This window comes from Topomyia yanbarensis, chromosome 2 (genome assembly GCF_030247195.1).
Source record: "Topomyia yanbarensis strain Yona2022 chromosome 2, ASM3024719v1, whole genome shotgun sequence".
NCBI classification, from domain to species: domain Eukaryota; kingdom Metazoa; phylum Arthropoda; class Insecta; order Diptera; family Culicidae; genus Topomyia; species Topomyia yanbarensis.
This window is the reverse complement of record NC_080671.1, coordinates 431,364,828-431,382,964: the sequence shown is the minus strand read 5'-3', so window position 1 is coordinate 431,382,964 and position 18,137 is coordinate 431,364,828. Positions and strand designations below refer to the sequence as shown.

General features: G+C 37.4%; 1 protein-coding gene across 5 annotated transcripts in view; it reads right to left on the bottom strand.

Moving 5' to 3' along the window:
• LOC131685422 (mucin-5AC) overlaps positions 1 to 18,137 on the bottom strand; it is a 232,477-nt gene that overhangs the window by 44,683 nt on the left and 169,657 nt on the right. Inside the window, exon 1 of one of the 5 annotated variants that reach the window (XM_058969125.1) lies at positions 11,563 to 13,070. The exons of 3 other annotated variants lie outside the window; for them this stretch is intronic. In XM_058969125.1, the coding sequence (XP_058825108.1) occupies positions 11,563 to 12,406 (844 nt within the window). In that variant the 5' untranslated portion in view covers positions 12,407 to 13,070. Of the gene's footprint in view, positions 1 to 11,562; positions 13,071 to 18,137 lie in introns of those variants that run through there. One more of the 5 variants, XM_058969120.1, reaches the window with a different exon arrangement.

Genomic DNA, 18,137 nt, shown 5'->3' with positions numbered 1-18,137 from the left:
AGACGAAACAATCACATTCGATTCTTATTGAATCATTACGATATCCAGTCAGAGAATGATATTCGCCCAAGTAATGCTTTCGCACAAAAAGTTCAAAAGTATTCAAACAAATGAATGGCTGACGTCCAAAAGCGGCTAACCCACATTTTTTTTTCCGAAATCGACATTTTTGCATTTTTTGATAGTTCTCAGTAATCCACGTGTACTGCCATTTAAGAATTTTGAAAATATTTTTTGGATTTTTTGCTATTGGCAGTCAAAGTTGACCATGGAGGTAGCCCCAGTTCTAGCTGGCGTCCAAAAGGGGCTTTTCTCGTTCGTTTTCCGAGGTTTTAAGAAAAAGTGGTCAATCGATTCGCAATCAGTAAATTTTGTGTTGTAGCTCACATATCGAACACGATATAATGCTGTTTTTAGTTGGATTGCATTGTACGTTGACGTTCCGGCCCACACAGTCGTTCCTGAAGGTAAGGGCAGCTCATACACTTGCTATGTATGGCTATTTTCTAATTAATATATTTTTCTTGCACAAATGTATATTATTAAGCATATTTTTTTGAAAATTCCAGTGTCATGTCTCTACATTGAAAGTTCACCTAGCAATAGGGGATTAAGAGAAAAAATTAAAGGGTTGTGTACAGGACACGACCACGGTGACATTAAAAATATAGCTTTTTTATCTATCACACATATCGACACACGTTCTTGTTCACTCGCCTGTTTTCATATGTTACAATTTGCTATATACCCTCCCCATTAAAACATAATTTATTGAAGGTCTTTTAACGGTAATCTATTAATTAATCAAGTATCTCACTAGGTGATTGGCATTATTTGGCTGATCCATCTAGTAAAAATAGGCTGGTCTGTCCAGAAAATATATTCAAAAGAAAAGTTCCATATTGAGAGCTGTGATGAGGAAACCCACGCCCGCCAACGGAAATATACAGATTCTCCATAAAATATGAAACTTCATTTTCCATTTAAATTTTCAATAATGTACTAATGAACTTAAGTAAACAATCTTAAGTGTAAGTATTTCTTGATCGATTAGTGGTGGAAAAATGAAATTATTTGATAAATTACATTGTTATGCAACGTTCGCACTACCAGTTAAAACGGGTTTTTATGCTATCTTGGTGACATTTTTCTTGTTGCTAATTATTAAAACGTGTTATAACTCTGTAGTGTAAACATTGTATTATTAAACCAATTCTGCAGCGTTTTATGTTATATAGGTGTTTTATGTGGTAATAGGACTGACATAATTATATCTTCAGTACAGCGGTTTGTTTCATAATTTAAAACAGATTTATTTTAAAATTTAAATTAGTATACCCAACCGTATTTGTTGTATACCTTAAAACGCAATTAGAACTGTGTTTTAAATACTTTAGGGTAGGACAGATATTCTGACTGGTTAAACTGGGAAAACAATTTTAAGTCCAGTAACGCTTAAGACATGGCTTGAATTTGAATCGAAAAAGAACACCCGCTTCAACTGCTGCTGGGACGGTAAGTTCTGTTTTAAAATTTTCCGTTGTGTGCAGTACGAAACAAAAGTGTTTGAAATTAGAAAACAAAAAGTTCTGCTGGGAATGTGATTGTTTCCGATGCAATTACACTCAGATTTTTCACGCAGGGGATACAGGCCGTGTAAATGAAAACCGCGTAAATTTAAAAAAAAAACGCGTTAATGAAAACCGCGTAAATTTCAAAATCCGCGTACAAAACCTGAGTGTACTCTCCTATATAAAATATTACGCTGCTGAACAGTGCAATAACTACAGAAGCACGTTGTCAGATGCCTTACTGATAAAAAACATATAACCGAAATATGAAAACCAATTGGCTCTTTACCCTACGCAGCTACAAAGCGCCGTAAACATGGATTAACAAGTTACAACGCACACGCATGCATAAAAATAAATATATTTTTTTCAAACGCAACACTCTTAAGCAGCACACACCGTATTGAATTAAATCCAAACCACCCCGCCCACCCACTTTGCAAATCATTCTGTGACACCATGCTGGTACCCGACACGGCCACCGCTGCCGAAAATGCATAGCGTCTACCGCTTATTGTAGTGCCCAGACGCTGCAGCCATGATCTTACCCGTTCGACATAAGAACAAAAACTGATTCAAACGGGTACGCGTCACCTCTATTTATAAACTAACCGTATATGGTTTAGTCACTTAGGTGCGAGTGTGTGCAAATGCCAACGTTACCGAAAATCGATAGCGCTTATTGCATCGCCCGGAGACGACGTTGCTCGTGTGGGATAAGAGCAACAACTGATTTAAACGGACATGCGTTGCTTCTATTTATGACTTTTCGTGTTTCATTGAGCAACTAAGCTGCCCTCTCTTGACGGCTGTGTCTGAGAAACCTGCCTCACGAATGGTATTTTTCCCGTTTTTTGTGAACTTTTTAATTTTACCAATTTCCAAAAGTCTACTTTTATTGGGGAGATATTAAATTATTACCAATATTTAAGTTAGGTGTTTCTGAATCGGTTGGTGTATGAATGATTAAAATCCATCTAGTAATATCGGAGTTATAAGCGTGCAAACCTTACATAGTTTCGTTACATGGGAGATAGTTTAGATTTTAGAATGACACCTAGCCCCAGATAGTGGAGTAAGACATTTTTAATGTCAAAACGGTACATTGTGGTCGGAAAGTTAAAAAAAAAAGTTGAATCAATTATTATTTTTCTTCATAGAGTTATGGTGTCTTCGGAAGAGTTACTGTATGGCACTTAGCGCTTTATTCGGCTCAATCACACTAGTTCGGAATTCAGTCGCTAGGACGGCGCTGTTATCAACTTTTTAATGAAGCCAGATAGAAATGTGGTGTCTTCGAGAAAGTTGTAGGTGCTATCATTTTAAACATATCTTCTGAAGATGCAAACTTTGTAGGTCCGGTACGTTTTGCGATAGAGAAGGTAATAGTTAAAACATTTACTTACAGAATATGTTTTCAAAAATACGCGATATTTAAAAACTTGTAGGGCCTACAAAGTTTGTGTCTTCAAAAGAAATACTTATAATTACCTGATATACAACTTTTCTGTAGACACCATCTTTCTACCTAGTTCCATTAAAAAGTTGATAACGTCGCCGCCCTAGCAACTGAAATCTGAACTAATATGAAATGATCAAATGAAGCGCTAGATGTCACACAACAACTTTGCCATAGACACCATAACTCTAAAACGAAAGATAAGGAGAGGATGTGTGAATTGTGGGTTAGCCTCTTTTGGACTCTAGGTACCCCCGGGGCTAGCCCCCCGAATTACGAAAATGCTCGTGAATTGAAAAGTAGTACATGTAATGATCTTATTTTTTCTAGACAACATGGGCCAATGAACTACTAATAAAATAATGTATTTTTACAATAAAAACAATGTTAATTTGGAAATGCGAAAGTTTTTTCCATTTCCTGTAAAAATGCAAAAGTGAGTAAGCTCCTTTTGGATGTCAGTCATTCAAATGGTACTCGTTCAAACCACTATCGGTAAAATGGTAATTGATCAAACGACATTCGGCCAAATGACACTCGGTTAGTTGACCCGACCCCGACCCGGGATTCGGTAAGTCGATCCAATCGGCTAATACACCCTTTCGGTCAAATGACAGTTGGTTAGATAGTGTTTGGCCAACTGGGATTCGACTAAATTGCCGGGCAACTTTTGGAGTTACAGAGTATATCGTTAATATTAATATTAATATTATTATCGTTCTGTTTTGTTTTTATTTTCAAAGTAGTTTTTTTAACGTAACGTGTGTTCAATAAAAAATGATAATGATTTCAATACCTTTCTGTAATTAAAGTAAAGAACATATTTTTTTCTATTCAAAAGAATTGCACTCTGGACTCCCTAGAAATGGGTGGTATGTTTCTTTTCGCTCGAGTGCTGTCAGCTCAATCGAAGATGGCGTCGAAACAGCAAGCACTCCTCGAGCGTGTTGTACGGTTTTACGAAACGTATGGTCATCGTGGAAAAAGTTTACGGTAGACCACTTTCGAGACGAAAACGTGCCCGTAAGTACAGTTTACCGGATTCTGGCATCCCTGAGCGTGGAGCGGAAGGCAGGTAGTGGCCGTCCGGGGAAGATAATGACGAAAAAGAAGAAGCAGGAAGCGTTGAAAAAGCTGTTCGACAACAAGGACGGAACAAGTTTGCGTGACGCCGGCCGAAAATATCACTGTTCCCATACCTTGATTCACCGAGCCCTCGAGATGGAGGATATCATCTATCGGAAGAAGACTCGGTCTCCGGACGAGCAAATAGCGATCGCGAAATCGCAGTGCCGATGGATGACGATGAACTACCGCGGGACCTCGTTCGTGCTGGACGACGAAAGTTACTTTCCTCTATCGAAGACCCACATTCCAGGAAATGGCACCCAAAGTAATATATAAGTTTAAGCATAAATTTGAAAAAAAGTTTTGCTGTGCATCGCCATATCGGACACAGGGATTTCACAGCCGTGGTTCAAGCCGAGCGGTCTGGTCATCAACCAGGAGCAGTGTCTTGAGAAAATTCTTCTGCCGTTCTTAAAGGAGCATCATGCGGATGGGAAGTACGTCTTCTGGCCGGACAAGACGTCTTCCCATTGCGCCAAGAAGTCGCTGGAGTATCATGAGCAGACAAAGCTACCGTACGTGCCGAAAGAAAGGAATCCGACCAAATTGTCCCAGTGTCGTTCCATTGAGGATTTGATGAACTACCAGGAAATCTGAAACTAGACTGGGCACTACACAAACAGCGTTATAATTCGTCAAATCTAGACACGTTGGCCTGGTACATGACAACTCTGCTCACACTATTTTTACAGTAACCAAGCAAGCTACGGCGGGTAGCCTAGAACAAAATTTCTATAACCTACCGCTCGCCTTTTCGTATACTTGATGGTTTCAGCAGATTCTAAGACAACATTTCGTATCGACAAAAATTAGCAGCGAGTAAGAAAGCAGGAGATACGAGAAGAAAAATGTTTTGCCCTCTACTCATCAGTAACTGGCACCAACTTGGGGTCAGTTAGACGATAAATCCATACTAACACCAATTTGGTGTCAGTTAAACACAAAATCTGATTTGCCGACCAGAAAGTGAAAGTCAATAGATAAGAGTTTGGTTTCGCTTTATCGGCAGAAAACCAGAGTATTTGTGTTGTATACAAGGTTATATTATACTACAGTCAATGTTCGAAAACAATTTTTTATGGCTAAGACTACATAGCTTCGAAACCCTCAATAGTCTTATAACAAAATGCTTTGCAGCTTTTGAAAAAATGTATGTGGGGATTATTTCCACTGGAAGGAATAATGGAATTCTTCAAAAAATATTTTTTAGAGACTTAGGATCTTCTGTAAAGTTGTTGACATTGGCAACAAATTTCTTGAAGGCATGAACACTTTTTGCAGTCAGAGTATTTAAATATATTCGGTTATTTGTGCAAAAAACTTTATAAAAACAGTTCAAATATTAATCTTAATGGTAGTTTTCACTTTTGTTTGACCTTCTGAAAAGTTGTTTAGGATAATAAAAAACACATTTTTGTTCAAGACATTGGTATCTGAAGCTTAAACTAAAATAGCTATGTTGAAGAGAATTTGATTGAATCAAAATTCGTAAATATTGCTTTATGGCTCGATATTCTGTATGCATAGAGCTCTTATGTCTTCAATAAATTTATTTCTGATGTCATTTTTCACAACTTCATTGAAGACATCAAATTTCTCAATACTGTTTTTTGGAAAGTTTATCTCCATAATTACTTCTAGAGGGCTTACTCACAGAAAATATTTTTGAAGAAATCCGCTGTAACTTCTTCAAAGATACTAAACCTTTAAAATTGACGGTTTCGAAATTTTGTGATTTTGGCCGTACAAACTGTTTTGTTCATATGTTTACTTTAAACGTGCATAGGTTGAGAACGCGACCTGGTATATAAAATCCTGGGACAGGAATGCGAAAAAACTACACCTCAACTGGCAAATGCAATTCAGTTTAAAATATACGAGGCAGAATGAGAGGATATGTGAGATAAAATATAAAATAAACAGAAAAAAAAGGAAACATCTGTTCGCGAGTGACGTCTCACAAAAAATTTAATTACGCCATTCGATACAATACTCAAATCTACACCACAAATATCCACTTATTGCATTTTTCTTTTATTTTGCCTTATCCTGCGATGGATTTTTATGGATTGTACTAGAAACGGAAAGCACCATTTTTCATCGTCCATCTTCTTTCCAAAAAACAATATGCGGCACAGCGCACGAAGCTGGATTTTGTTTGTTGAACGGTGTTAACGATCTACTTCTTGTATTTCCAGTGGTTTTTTATTCTGACGCTAGTTTCAATACAAGCTAGACTGAAAAATAATTAACTTTTCAGTCTAGCTTCTAGTCTTGCCAAGTTTTGGAACAACGTATTATATCCGATCAAATTTACCCGTTGCTTTGTATACCAAATATCATTGACCTCTACCTACTGTATGAGACGTGAACAAAAAATGAGTGACAATGCAAAGTTGCAATAAGTCCGGATGCGGATGACCTGTTTTGAAAAGTCGAAAAGACTTGCGGGACCATCTATTCGTGAAATGGAACAATCGTTGAAGATGAATATGAAGTTTAACATAGCAAAAGTTACCGCAGTGCAATTTCACCACCTACGCCATTCAGTGCTGATTATTTTACATTTTTACAGCTAGGTGGCACTGTACGCATCAGAAATATTACAGCAAAACAAAAATAAAACAATTTTATTGCCTGCCGCTTTGTCGAAAAAGGCAAATCAAGCCAACTTTGATGGGAGAAATTATTAAACTTTTATCGAAATGATTCCTATGTCAGTTCCCAAGTAACCATAAGCATTAAGCCATTGCACTATATTGGCTATACATTTGTACTAACGTTGCATTGAAACTCCATTACAGCATTAATAATGCATCTATATTAGCATTAATAATGCAGAAATGCACAGCCGAAATATAGCATTATCGCTTGCTCTATATGCGCATATAAAGCTGATATAACGCGTACATACTTCAAGGATCTTTAAAGCATGTAAGCTTTACATGTGCATTTAGTGTAATTATAGAGCAAATAGAAAGCCGATATAATGCTATTGTAATGCTGTGGGTTTATTCGTTACGCAATTCTTCTTGAAGAGTATACTCGGCATATTTCATTTCAGTCGAACATATGCAATATAGTCCAGGCAGCAAACGCAGCGTTATTAGCGTGAAGGACGAGGCAAGGTACATCAGTTCGAGACTTACTAAAGGTAATTTTCGTAAAACATTAATATCATGTGAGAACGAAATCCCATTAAGGATATTCATTACAATGCATTACGTCAATTACGGTTTTAAAAAGAACATTTTATTTTATTTTTTTTTCTTTTTGCTCATCATACCGATAGAAAACATAAGAAATGGTTTTGAAACCATGGTGGACAATGACAGTCAACTGAAGCTTTCTAATAGTATTAGTAGTGCCAATAATAGGCTTTCAAATTTGACATTTGTACGCGGGTGCTTTATAATAGCATTAGTGCTGCAAAAACGAGCTGTGAATCTCTGCACAGCAATAGCACTATATTTCGCCTTTTCTGGCATAATGCCAGCGTTATATCAGTATTTAGGGCTTCACGGCTCTTTAACCTTTTCATGCCCAACTTTTTTCTAGTGCTTGCCGGGTTTCAAAACTATTTTTCCTTGAAAACGGTGGGGTCAAGAAACACGAAAAGTCTTTTTTCATAAAGATAGGTGCTTCCGTCGCAGTGCTAGAAGCTGCTCAATTTTTATCTTCCAATGATCAATACAACTCCCCTAGAATATAGTAGTCCAATTACGTGGAAAATGTAGCCAAAGACAGTCTAAATTGATAAGTTTTATCAATTTTCAATAATATTGCAACATAACGAAGATATATGAAAAATTCATTTTCCGTCGTCAACGTAAACTATTCTTGGCAGCACTTCTCCATCGGAATCCAATCAGGGTACTTGCAATAACTTCAGTTCTAGAGCTGGTCCTTAAAACTATTAATACTCAAATGAAAGGCAATAGTCACATTTATTAGCCTTACTTGTTTTTGTGAGCAAATTTTGCCTTAATCAAAAGTTATAGCTGTTTAAAAACGTTGTAGTCCACAAACAACATGGGCATGAATGGGTTAAGACTGTTTTATATGTAAATTTAAAGCTGATATTAGGCTACGTTATAATGCTTATTGGTTATTTGGGTTTTGCAAAAGGCTTAACTTCACATAGTGGTTGAAGCCTGATTTCCACGAACATCGCATTTTTTTCAAAATAATATGTTGGGAAGAATTTTAGGGTTTAATATAAGTTATGTTTTGGTTAGAAAATAACAGTACCAGATTTCAACGCATAGATCTCGACGTGCCATTTTTGTGATCTATCGCTACATGGAGATCTTGCGCAGAAGAAGAAAAATTAGATTCTACTCGTCAGTAACCGACGCCTACTTACTACCAGTTGGACAAGAAATCCAAACTGACAACAAATAGCCGCCAGTTTTATTGAGAGTTGTCCTACTGGAGCTGTAGAGTTGGGTTCTCGAAAGGACTCCCTGTCAGAATCACTCACTACAGTTGCAAACGAGAAGGGAAATGTCACCCACTAAAATACGCTTAGAGCCAGTTGCAGCCGGCCGTGATTCTGAATGTGATATTGAGTGGACGGTTCAGATGTGCGGGCGTAGGCTCGAGTGTTTGTATGTTAAGTTGTTCGATCGCGTGGGATTTTGTATGTCGTGTGTTCTTTATTAATCGCGCGGACCGTGAATGTGATACTCAAATTCCAATGTACGGTTCTGAAGAATTCCACGAACATTCGTCCGAAAATAATTTAAATCTTGATCGACTATCTTGGATTCCTATGAAACTTTACACATTTCATTGGCATGGAAGACTAAACATTTTCCACAATCAGTAAGATTATTTTGACTCAAGAGCAATTTTTTAAAAGGGCGCAAACATTTCTACGTGCATTAATTTCAATTTTTTTTGTTCGATTACTGTCTTTTATACAGCAAAACTTTCTGAGGACGAATTTGAGAGAATGAATATTTACGTGTGAAAAAACTATGCGCTGAAAAAAATGTCGTGTCATTGTTTACAAAAACAAAAATTTGTGTTAAAAATTGAAATTACAAAAAAAACCCATTTTTTCTAATTTTTTATATTTTAGAAACAAAAAACCTAAAGAGAAAAGAAACATTTTGAATGTGATTCAAAATGTATTTAACGAAAATCTTCCAAAATGCGATAGTTTTCGAGATATTTGGAATTTTATTCCAAACAAAACAGTTAATTCGTGTGATTATGCCATTTTTAAAAGTTATTCGCATTATCCCATCATAAGATGTCAATAATCTAATGTTTATCGTTTTGAAGACGTAAAAGAAAGGTTTTCAGTATAGTTGGATCATGGAGAAGCCTTCAATAAAAAAGTTCGTATAGCTTTCAAATGGGAACAAAATCTCGAAAACTATCGCATTTTGGAAGATTTCTGTAAAAATACATTTTGATTCAAAATAAGGCTAAGAATTATTATCTGTAAAAAAATTACAGTTTTGTATGTCAATTAGTATGAAATTTTAAAACATGTATAAAGTTATTGTCAGAAAAACTTTTTTACCGATAAGTTCTCCATCATACAATCACATTCAAAATATTTCTTTTCTCTTTAGATTTTTGTTTCTAAAATATAAAAAATTAGAAAAAATTGTTTTTTTTTGCAATTTAAATTTTAAACGCAAATTTTTTTTTGTGAAAAACGACGCAACAAACTCGTTCTCAGAAAGTTTTGCTGTATACAATACAGTAATCGAACAAAAACAAAATTGAAATTAAAGCACGTACAAATGTTTACGCCCCTTTGAAAAGTTGCTTTTGAATCAAAATATTTCAATTGTTAGAGAAACTAATGGAGATTCATAAACCGAACACAACTTCAAAGTTTCGTTCGAATCGACGATGGTCATATTTTGTGGTCGGCCGGTTTCTCATGGAATCCCTCTTCTGATACTAGAAGAGAGTGAGTTCCCCCATATCACTAGGTGTCCCCGGTCATGCCGCCACGGAATGTCGTCGAGTGGATATGAGCTGCGTTTTATGGGTCCAACTGAAGGCATGGACTTAGGCTGCTATGATCGAGGGTAGGGACTTCCAGACGTGACCGATCCATGATCGCGGAACACGGGCGTTTGTCGGTTCACGCTTGATACTGCTTTTGAATTTTTAAAAGTGCTAAAACGTTCACTTCATCACTTTCATGTTTGCGAGCTTAGGAGTTCGTGAATGATCGCGAAGGGCTCGAGCGTTTTTAAATACTATTCGACGCATTGACTTGAATTTATGAGAATGCATAATGCATGCCAATCGATGAGCCACGGAAAACTGAATAAAAGAAAACTTCCTTCCCATTATTTTCAAGAAAAGCGAGCGAAATTTTCTTCAAATTATGATATTTTTGGGTTTTAAGTACGCCATTTTTAGAAATTCAAACTTTTTTCTATTTTTTTTTATTCATCGGGTAACTACAACTACTACTACTTCTAAGTCTTGAATATCTTATTAAATGTCATGTTTCAGACGATTTTATCAAGAGTTATTATCGCCATGGTGCTCTTAGACGTGGAAATAGTTAGACGTCTATTCTTCGAATGCTCGTATGTGTCGCTCTGTGTCACTGAGAATTTTTTTTCTAGTTCATTACGAATGTATAAATAAACTACACAAGAGGTCCATTGTTCCCTTACCTTAAAAATCGTAAAAAATACTTTCGCTTTGAGCATTTTATAGCAGACGCCCCTCCTTAATCGAACAATGCATTTTTGGGTGTTGCCGAAAGTGCCAATATCTTATTTAAGACTCTTTGGTGGTATCCAATGGGGTTTTCCCCAGATCGAAATGATGAGTTAAACGGAAGCAATTATTATGGGGCGGGCATAGCGTAATCAGTAAATCGATTGCTTTGTGCGCAGCTCACCTGGGTTCGATTCCCAACCCCGCACATAGGGTTGGAGTTTTTTCCAACAGAGATTTCTCTAACCCAAAAAGAGGCGAATGACACTAAGGTTACAACCTCTATAATCACAATAAAAAAAAGAAAGTGATTATGAGAAAAAAAATCCCTCAGAGGCAGAATTCGAACCTGCAACCCTTGGGATTCCGGCCCAATGCACAAACCCTTAACCCATTATAGCCCAAAGATAGCATAAGGGTAAGAGTATTGTGCCGGAGTCTCAAGGTGTGCAGTTTGGATTAGATAAGTCCACTCTAGCGCCAATTCGGTGCCTGTTTGGTTTTATCTAACTAGCATGAAGTTGTTGTTAGTTACTGACGAGAAGAAGTTATAAACTAAATGGACATGTATTTAATTTCATGAAGTTTTTTATAGATTAAAAATCTAGTTTAAGAATGCCACAAATTTCTCAAATGCATGAACCAGTTGCAAGATTAAATGAAACTAACCCTTAAAACAATGTAATAATCAGATCCTACCCTTAAGATAGTGCCGAATCCATTTCTTTTTGGGCGCTTCCGTCTGCTGGCTGCCTTCCTCGTCCGGTTCATCACCGTTGATCGCCAACGCTTCCTCCGCCGGTGGACACTCACCGGCAGCGGTTCGTCGCTTCAAACTTAAATCCTTCGGCGCACCATCATTATCCACCCCCAGCATCATTTCGTCCCGTACCCGTTCTGCACTTCCCTCCCTAAACCGGTCAGTACCGGTGAGCGAACTAACAACCGCCGGAGCCTCCATCATGGTCTCCATTCGATCACTACACTTGGTCATACAGATATCGTAGCACTGGCTGTTGAGAAACGTTTTTCTCGCATTTTGATGCTGTTTGGTGCCGTCGTCGAATAGAAACTTGTTCGAATCGGTAACCGGCGCCGGCGACGGATAGGTAAGATAATTGTTCAACTGATGACCGTAGGCAGTCGCTATCGAGGCAGAAGTGGTTGAATTGTTTGGTGCCGGGGTCGGTTGGTACAAGTGGTTGTGGTTGTTGTAGATTTTGATTGGGATCTTGGGATGTGCGAAGTAGTACCCATTATACGGGACGGAATAGGGGGAAGTTGATTGTGGTGAACGCGAGGAAGGACCACTGCTGTTGCTGCTGCTGGGCGGAGTGCGGTTACGTTGCCTACTGAACGCTGGAGTCGTTGAGCGATATTTGGCTAGTGTTGCAGCGCTGCTGGGCGAACTGACCGGCCAGCTGGGGTCGTAGTTATATCCCTTACCGAGTACAGATAACGAAGGATGGCCCAGATAAGGCGGATATTCGCTATTTAAATTCACGTTGCTCATGCTGAAACAAATACCGACGTCTGTCACCATTGTTTTGGTGCCGAAGGAAGGTAATCCTGGCGAGGCAGGAGTGTGCTGGCTGTTAATAAGCGAACTGGGTGCACTGGTATAACGGGGGAATGCTGCGAAACCATCATGGCCTGCCCGGATAACAATTGCTGTTGGTGCTGTTGTTGTTGTTGATGGAGTCTCGGGAGAATCGAGCGAGGGAAATATTTGTCATTATCATTACCACCTCCACAGTGAGCCGGGTGTGTCTTATCGCTGTACATCGCCGCCGTCGGAACGTGAATCCCGGATTAGTTGCACCGCACTTATCTCGAGGGCGATTACAACTGGGAGGCAGTTGCAATTATCGCCCCTGTTTGTTTTTTTTTGTGTTACACACTATTATATCACAGACGCTTACTGATCATTTTCGTTGTTCTTTCACCACAACGCGTGTCAGAATTCCGAAGCTTCCCACATTCGTACGAAGTGACGATTAACTCTCTTAGTTCTAATGCATAAAAAGCTTTAACAGGAACTATAATATCACAGTTGACACACACTGCGTTGACGCGCGAATCACAAAACTTCTATCACTACACTAGAGGCTAAGTTTAGATCGCCCACTGGTCAGTGCAGGAATTAGTGGCGCAACCGTGCCGACCAGATCTGTCCGAACGCGACGAAGAACAACCGTTGACTGACGGGCGGCGAATGCCGGGAGCTTTCCAGTAAACTTGCACGACCGCCGGAGAACGGAACGAGAAAGAGAACAAAGAGCGCGCACTGATTATTAAATTTCCACGAGTGCCTAGCGTCGGGAGCCGTAGGTAAACGAAGAGCGTCGCGACGCATGGTTACAAACGAAGCGATGATGGGGACAGTTGGGTGAGTTGTAAACCATACCGGCATGCTGGCGAAATCTTCGCGGTCGGGGTCGGATGCAAGAGAATGCACATTCGTTCCTCACACATAGAGCAGGACAGCCTACAATATACATATTTATTCCGGAGGTTGAGGATAGCATGCTGCTAACAATGACTTTGAATCGGGTAATTTCAGTTAGAGTTCAGTGATTGACCAGCTAGGTACTGGTGGCAGTTTGCTCGCTGTAGTTTATAGCAGTGAACCTACAAGAGATGTGAATCGTGGGTTCCGTTCGTTCATCCTTTACGGATTGAATTTTGTTCTCTTCCAGTCCGTCGTTGGAATTTTAAGTTCATGGTTCGAATATGGTAAAAGTTCAATCTAGCTCGGCATGGCCTGGATCAACCAGATTGGCAATTCTAATTGGGCGTCATTTGCCTGTCGTGGCGTATATAGTTTGAATTGTTAAACATGAAATTGTCAAGGATTTTGGAGGCGAAATGGATGAATTTTGACGCCATGCGGGAATTTGTTTTGCATTTTGTGTTTATTATTCAATATGATCGCCCGAAAAAGTTGCTCAAAACGGTGGGTTTGAATTTTTAGTTTAAGCATGCCAGCAATAAATGTCGACGTTAAAAAAAGATTTACCCAGGGCTGCCATTTATATAGATTAATCTGTGTTAAACAAATTTTAAGTGCAAACTCAGATCTGGCACAAAATACAAATTTATTACGTATTTCGAAACCACAATATAGATTTATACATTTTTATATAGTTTTCGTCAGACGGCCCCTCAGCGATTTTGTGGCAGTACACTGTCGCGTAGTTTAATATAGAAGAACGTCCTCCGTTGTGGGTTGGGTTTAGTTTTATGTCCAAAAAATATCATTTCGACTATTTTAATGCTGTGTTCTAAATATGTCATAAAATTTTTTTTATGATCTTTTAAAGATGTGATAAATAGCTAACTTTCTGCCAGAAAAAAAACGGTTTTTAATTTTTTTTGACAAAGAAGTTATGAGCATTGTTCTGAGGTCATGCGTTTAGTCTAACAAATACTTTGGCCCCGGTTGTGGGTTACCAGGGAAATTCCACTATAAATGCAAAAGCGTGACGTACAATTTATGCAGGTGAACCGTTTGAGAATTCAATTTTCTGAACTTCTAACAAGCAGAAAATGGTGGTGCCTCTTTCAGACTCCTTTACAAAGCATAAATTGACAATTCTGAAATCAACTAGAAAACCACAAAAACGGTTGACATATGATAAGCATAGGCATAAGAGATCGCCCGTGGTTGCTACTCCGTTATTGGCCAGAACCAATTGAGATTGCAAAATATTCATTGGAACAACATGTTTTGGGAACAACATGATGCGCCACATTGTGCAATTTATATTAATCCCTGCATGCTGATCAATACCGACACCAACCACGTCCGAATGCAGATGCAGGATACATGTCGCTGCTAGAGACCGAGCAATCCTCTGCATCTTCATATATACCGCGGGAAGTGGATAGTTGTTAGTAAGTGTGCCAATAGCGTTATCATCTAATAATTGCTTTGGGCAGCCGGCTGCCGAGAATTTGAGAAATTTATAATTTGTTGTATTAATACGGTTTGCCAAATAAGCAACTTGAACTCGGATAGCCGACTATGAGGAGCATTGCTTATACAGGCCAGATTCAATTATCCGTAAGGTGCAGAAAAAATTCACTTCGGATAATCGAATCAAACCAAATGTTTTTCTTCTTCATTAAATATATGTGTTATATGTTGAAATCAGGATCTAAGGCACATGCATCAATGTTTAGACTTATAGAACTTTTTTTTATCAAACCGTTTAAAAAAATGAAACGAATATCGTTCACTTTATATTCAAGACAAATAAGTTATATAGCCAACTTATTTTATTTTAAAGCATTGTGGTTGATTGAAATGGATTAATATACTTTGGTCTAATAATCAAGACGCATAAAACTAAACTCTTTGTGTGAAACTTCAGCCAACTTTATTCTGGTTTCGGTAAACTCAGACAGAAATAACAACTGGATGTAAGATTACGCACCACTGGTTGGTATACAACAACAAAACTTCGGGAATCCCCTAAGAGAAGCAATACGCTAGATTTCACTGAGACACCCAAAAATTTGTTTCAAAACTTAACAATACAGGTACAATAATGGACACCTGCTGAACAGTCTGCTGGGCGTCGCCCAACGTTGATCCAACGTTGGTCTTAAAGGCTGTTCAGTGCATCTACTTCGTAAAGAATATTATCAGTGCTGTTCTTTTCAGAACGTTGTATGTACTGACAACAGTGAAGATCCTATTTTATTAGTCTGTTTACGAATTTTTCTACAACAGATTTTGTCCACTTTTGGACCAATTTTTTTCCAGCCAAATTTAAGACAAAGTCTTCTGATTTAGTTCTCCTATGCTACATGATGGAATTAAAGCGAAAGTCTTTTGCTAATGTGTGTTAAGAATTCAAAATGTCTTAAACTAGCCTGTTCTTAAAGTGATTAAAAAGTTTAGATTTTTTTAAACTGATGCGATAATATACCGACTCCGAAGAATTGTATAGGGTTTTATATCATACTTTAGTCAATATGAAACAAAAATGTTTAGATTTTGTCAGTCTTCAATACATAATGGAGCTGCCAAAATCATTCATTCATTCTAAAAATTACAGAGAAAATCAGATTTTAAAATTTTGTTCTTTCAGTAACTATAGCTGGCTCTTATAGATTGTAGCCCATCGTATAGATGCATAAAAATTTATAGCACACTGCCTTGAATTAAAATGTTTGTTGATTAAAAAAATTTTCTTCATTTTCCCAAATTTTTGTAATTTTTTCGAGAGTTTAAAATTTTATGCTTCCAGGAATTGTACCTGATATCAATTTCTATCGACTTTTGTATTTAAATATTGGGATAGAAAAAAAAGGTTTTTTTTGTTAAAAATGTGAAATTTCTGTATATCTACGTATTTTTGTGAATATATTTTGAGAATATAAAATTCTGGTCTTCCAGAAACTGTAGTCAGTATCAATTGTAGTTGATTGGTTTAAGAAAATATGTAATCCATCGCATCGAATTCAAAATTATATGCTAAATAAGTAATATTTCTGCATTTCTACGAAGTTTTCATTATTTTTTAGAAAATATTTATTCTTTCAGAAATTGTAGTTGGTATCAAATAATAAATTATAGATGTGTAATGTAGTTTGAGAAAAAATAATGTGCGGATAATCGAAACAATTTCTTTGGATGGTCGGACTACGGATAATCGAGTCATTTTCTACGGATAATCGAGTTACGGATAATCGAGACTACGGATAATCGAATAAGGCCTGTATTTTAATAAATCGGTAACGTACACTTTTCTATCACGCGACGAATTTTTCGTGGTTTCTGTGGTGTCGGTGCTGATTTTACTCGGAGATCGTTTCAATAATATGCGGAATCTTATACAAGCGGTATTTGTGTGCGTCTCAGTTTTAGTCAGGAATTGTTCTTGTAGGCATAATGGACGTTAGGCATAATATACGTTAGGCATAAGGGACGATTGGCATAATGGACTTTAGGCATAAATTATCACTTCAAGAAAATAAATTTTGGAGGCCTAGAATGATAAGAGCGTAAATCTTTGAACATTTTGGATGTGGTAGAATTACTCTGGAAGCTGATCAAACGCAATCAACATTTTATTCTACTGTATATACTTCAATAAATCTGAACTCAAATAAAATAAGCAGATCAAATGCATGGTATGCGGAAACTCAGCTTGCGTTAATTTCCCTACGTACAACCTATAAATTTCACATGACTAAAATAGCAATTTTCTTTACAGTGATATGAACACTGAAGAAGACTACAAGTAATATTTGAAATACTAGTATCTGATTGATGGTGAAAAGCAATTGTTTTTCATTATTATTAACTAGCTAATACCCATCGCGCGTTGCTGCGACTTTCAATGAAATATGAGGAAAACACAATTTGTTCCGAAGCGCCATCTGGCGGGCAGATAATCTCCAACTAATAGCACACAAACACGCCCCATACCAAATGCCTACTGTGTGCAAATTTTTACGGAAATCGGTTAAGCCGTTTGGGAGTCTATAAATCATATACATACAAACTTCGACTTTTATATATATAGATACTAGCTAATACCTATCACGCGTTGCTGCGACTTTCAACGAAATAGGAGGAAAACACACTTTGTTCCAGAGCGCCATCTGGCGGGCAGATAATCTCCAACCAATAGCACACAAACACGCTCCATAACAAATGCCTGCTATGTATAAATTTTTACGACAATCGGTTAAGCCGTTTGAGAGTCCATAAATCATATACATACAAACATTGACCTTTATATATATATAGATAGTGGAATTAAATGGAAGACATCTGTCTTAAGAAGATTAATTGTGACATTCCGCCAAGTCGCTCAAAAAGTTTTGAATATTTAAAAAAAATTGTAATTCAGCTTGTTTTTTTCTATTGATAGTACTCCCAACGAACTGTCTTTCGCTTTTTCAAATAAAATTTACAGAAAGCCCTCTAAAAAATCACGAACTTAGCTCATTTTATCGCCACAACTTTGTACATAACCCCTTTAGGTATGAATAACGCACATCAACTTAGATTAGCTCTTACATACATGTATGGTGCATACATACACGTCCAAGAAGAAAATATACGCTTTTGATGAACAGCTCATGAAAGAAAGAATGTTGCATTTTATTATTTATTCAACGAATATAAGAATATTGCTGCTTCAATATTGATTATCTCCTAAATTATTAAGTTCAATGATTATATTCTTGAGGCCATCGAAATAGAACTACGGAACCTGTCTGATGCGAGAGAGAGAGAGAGTTTATTTGTGTAC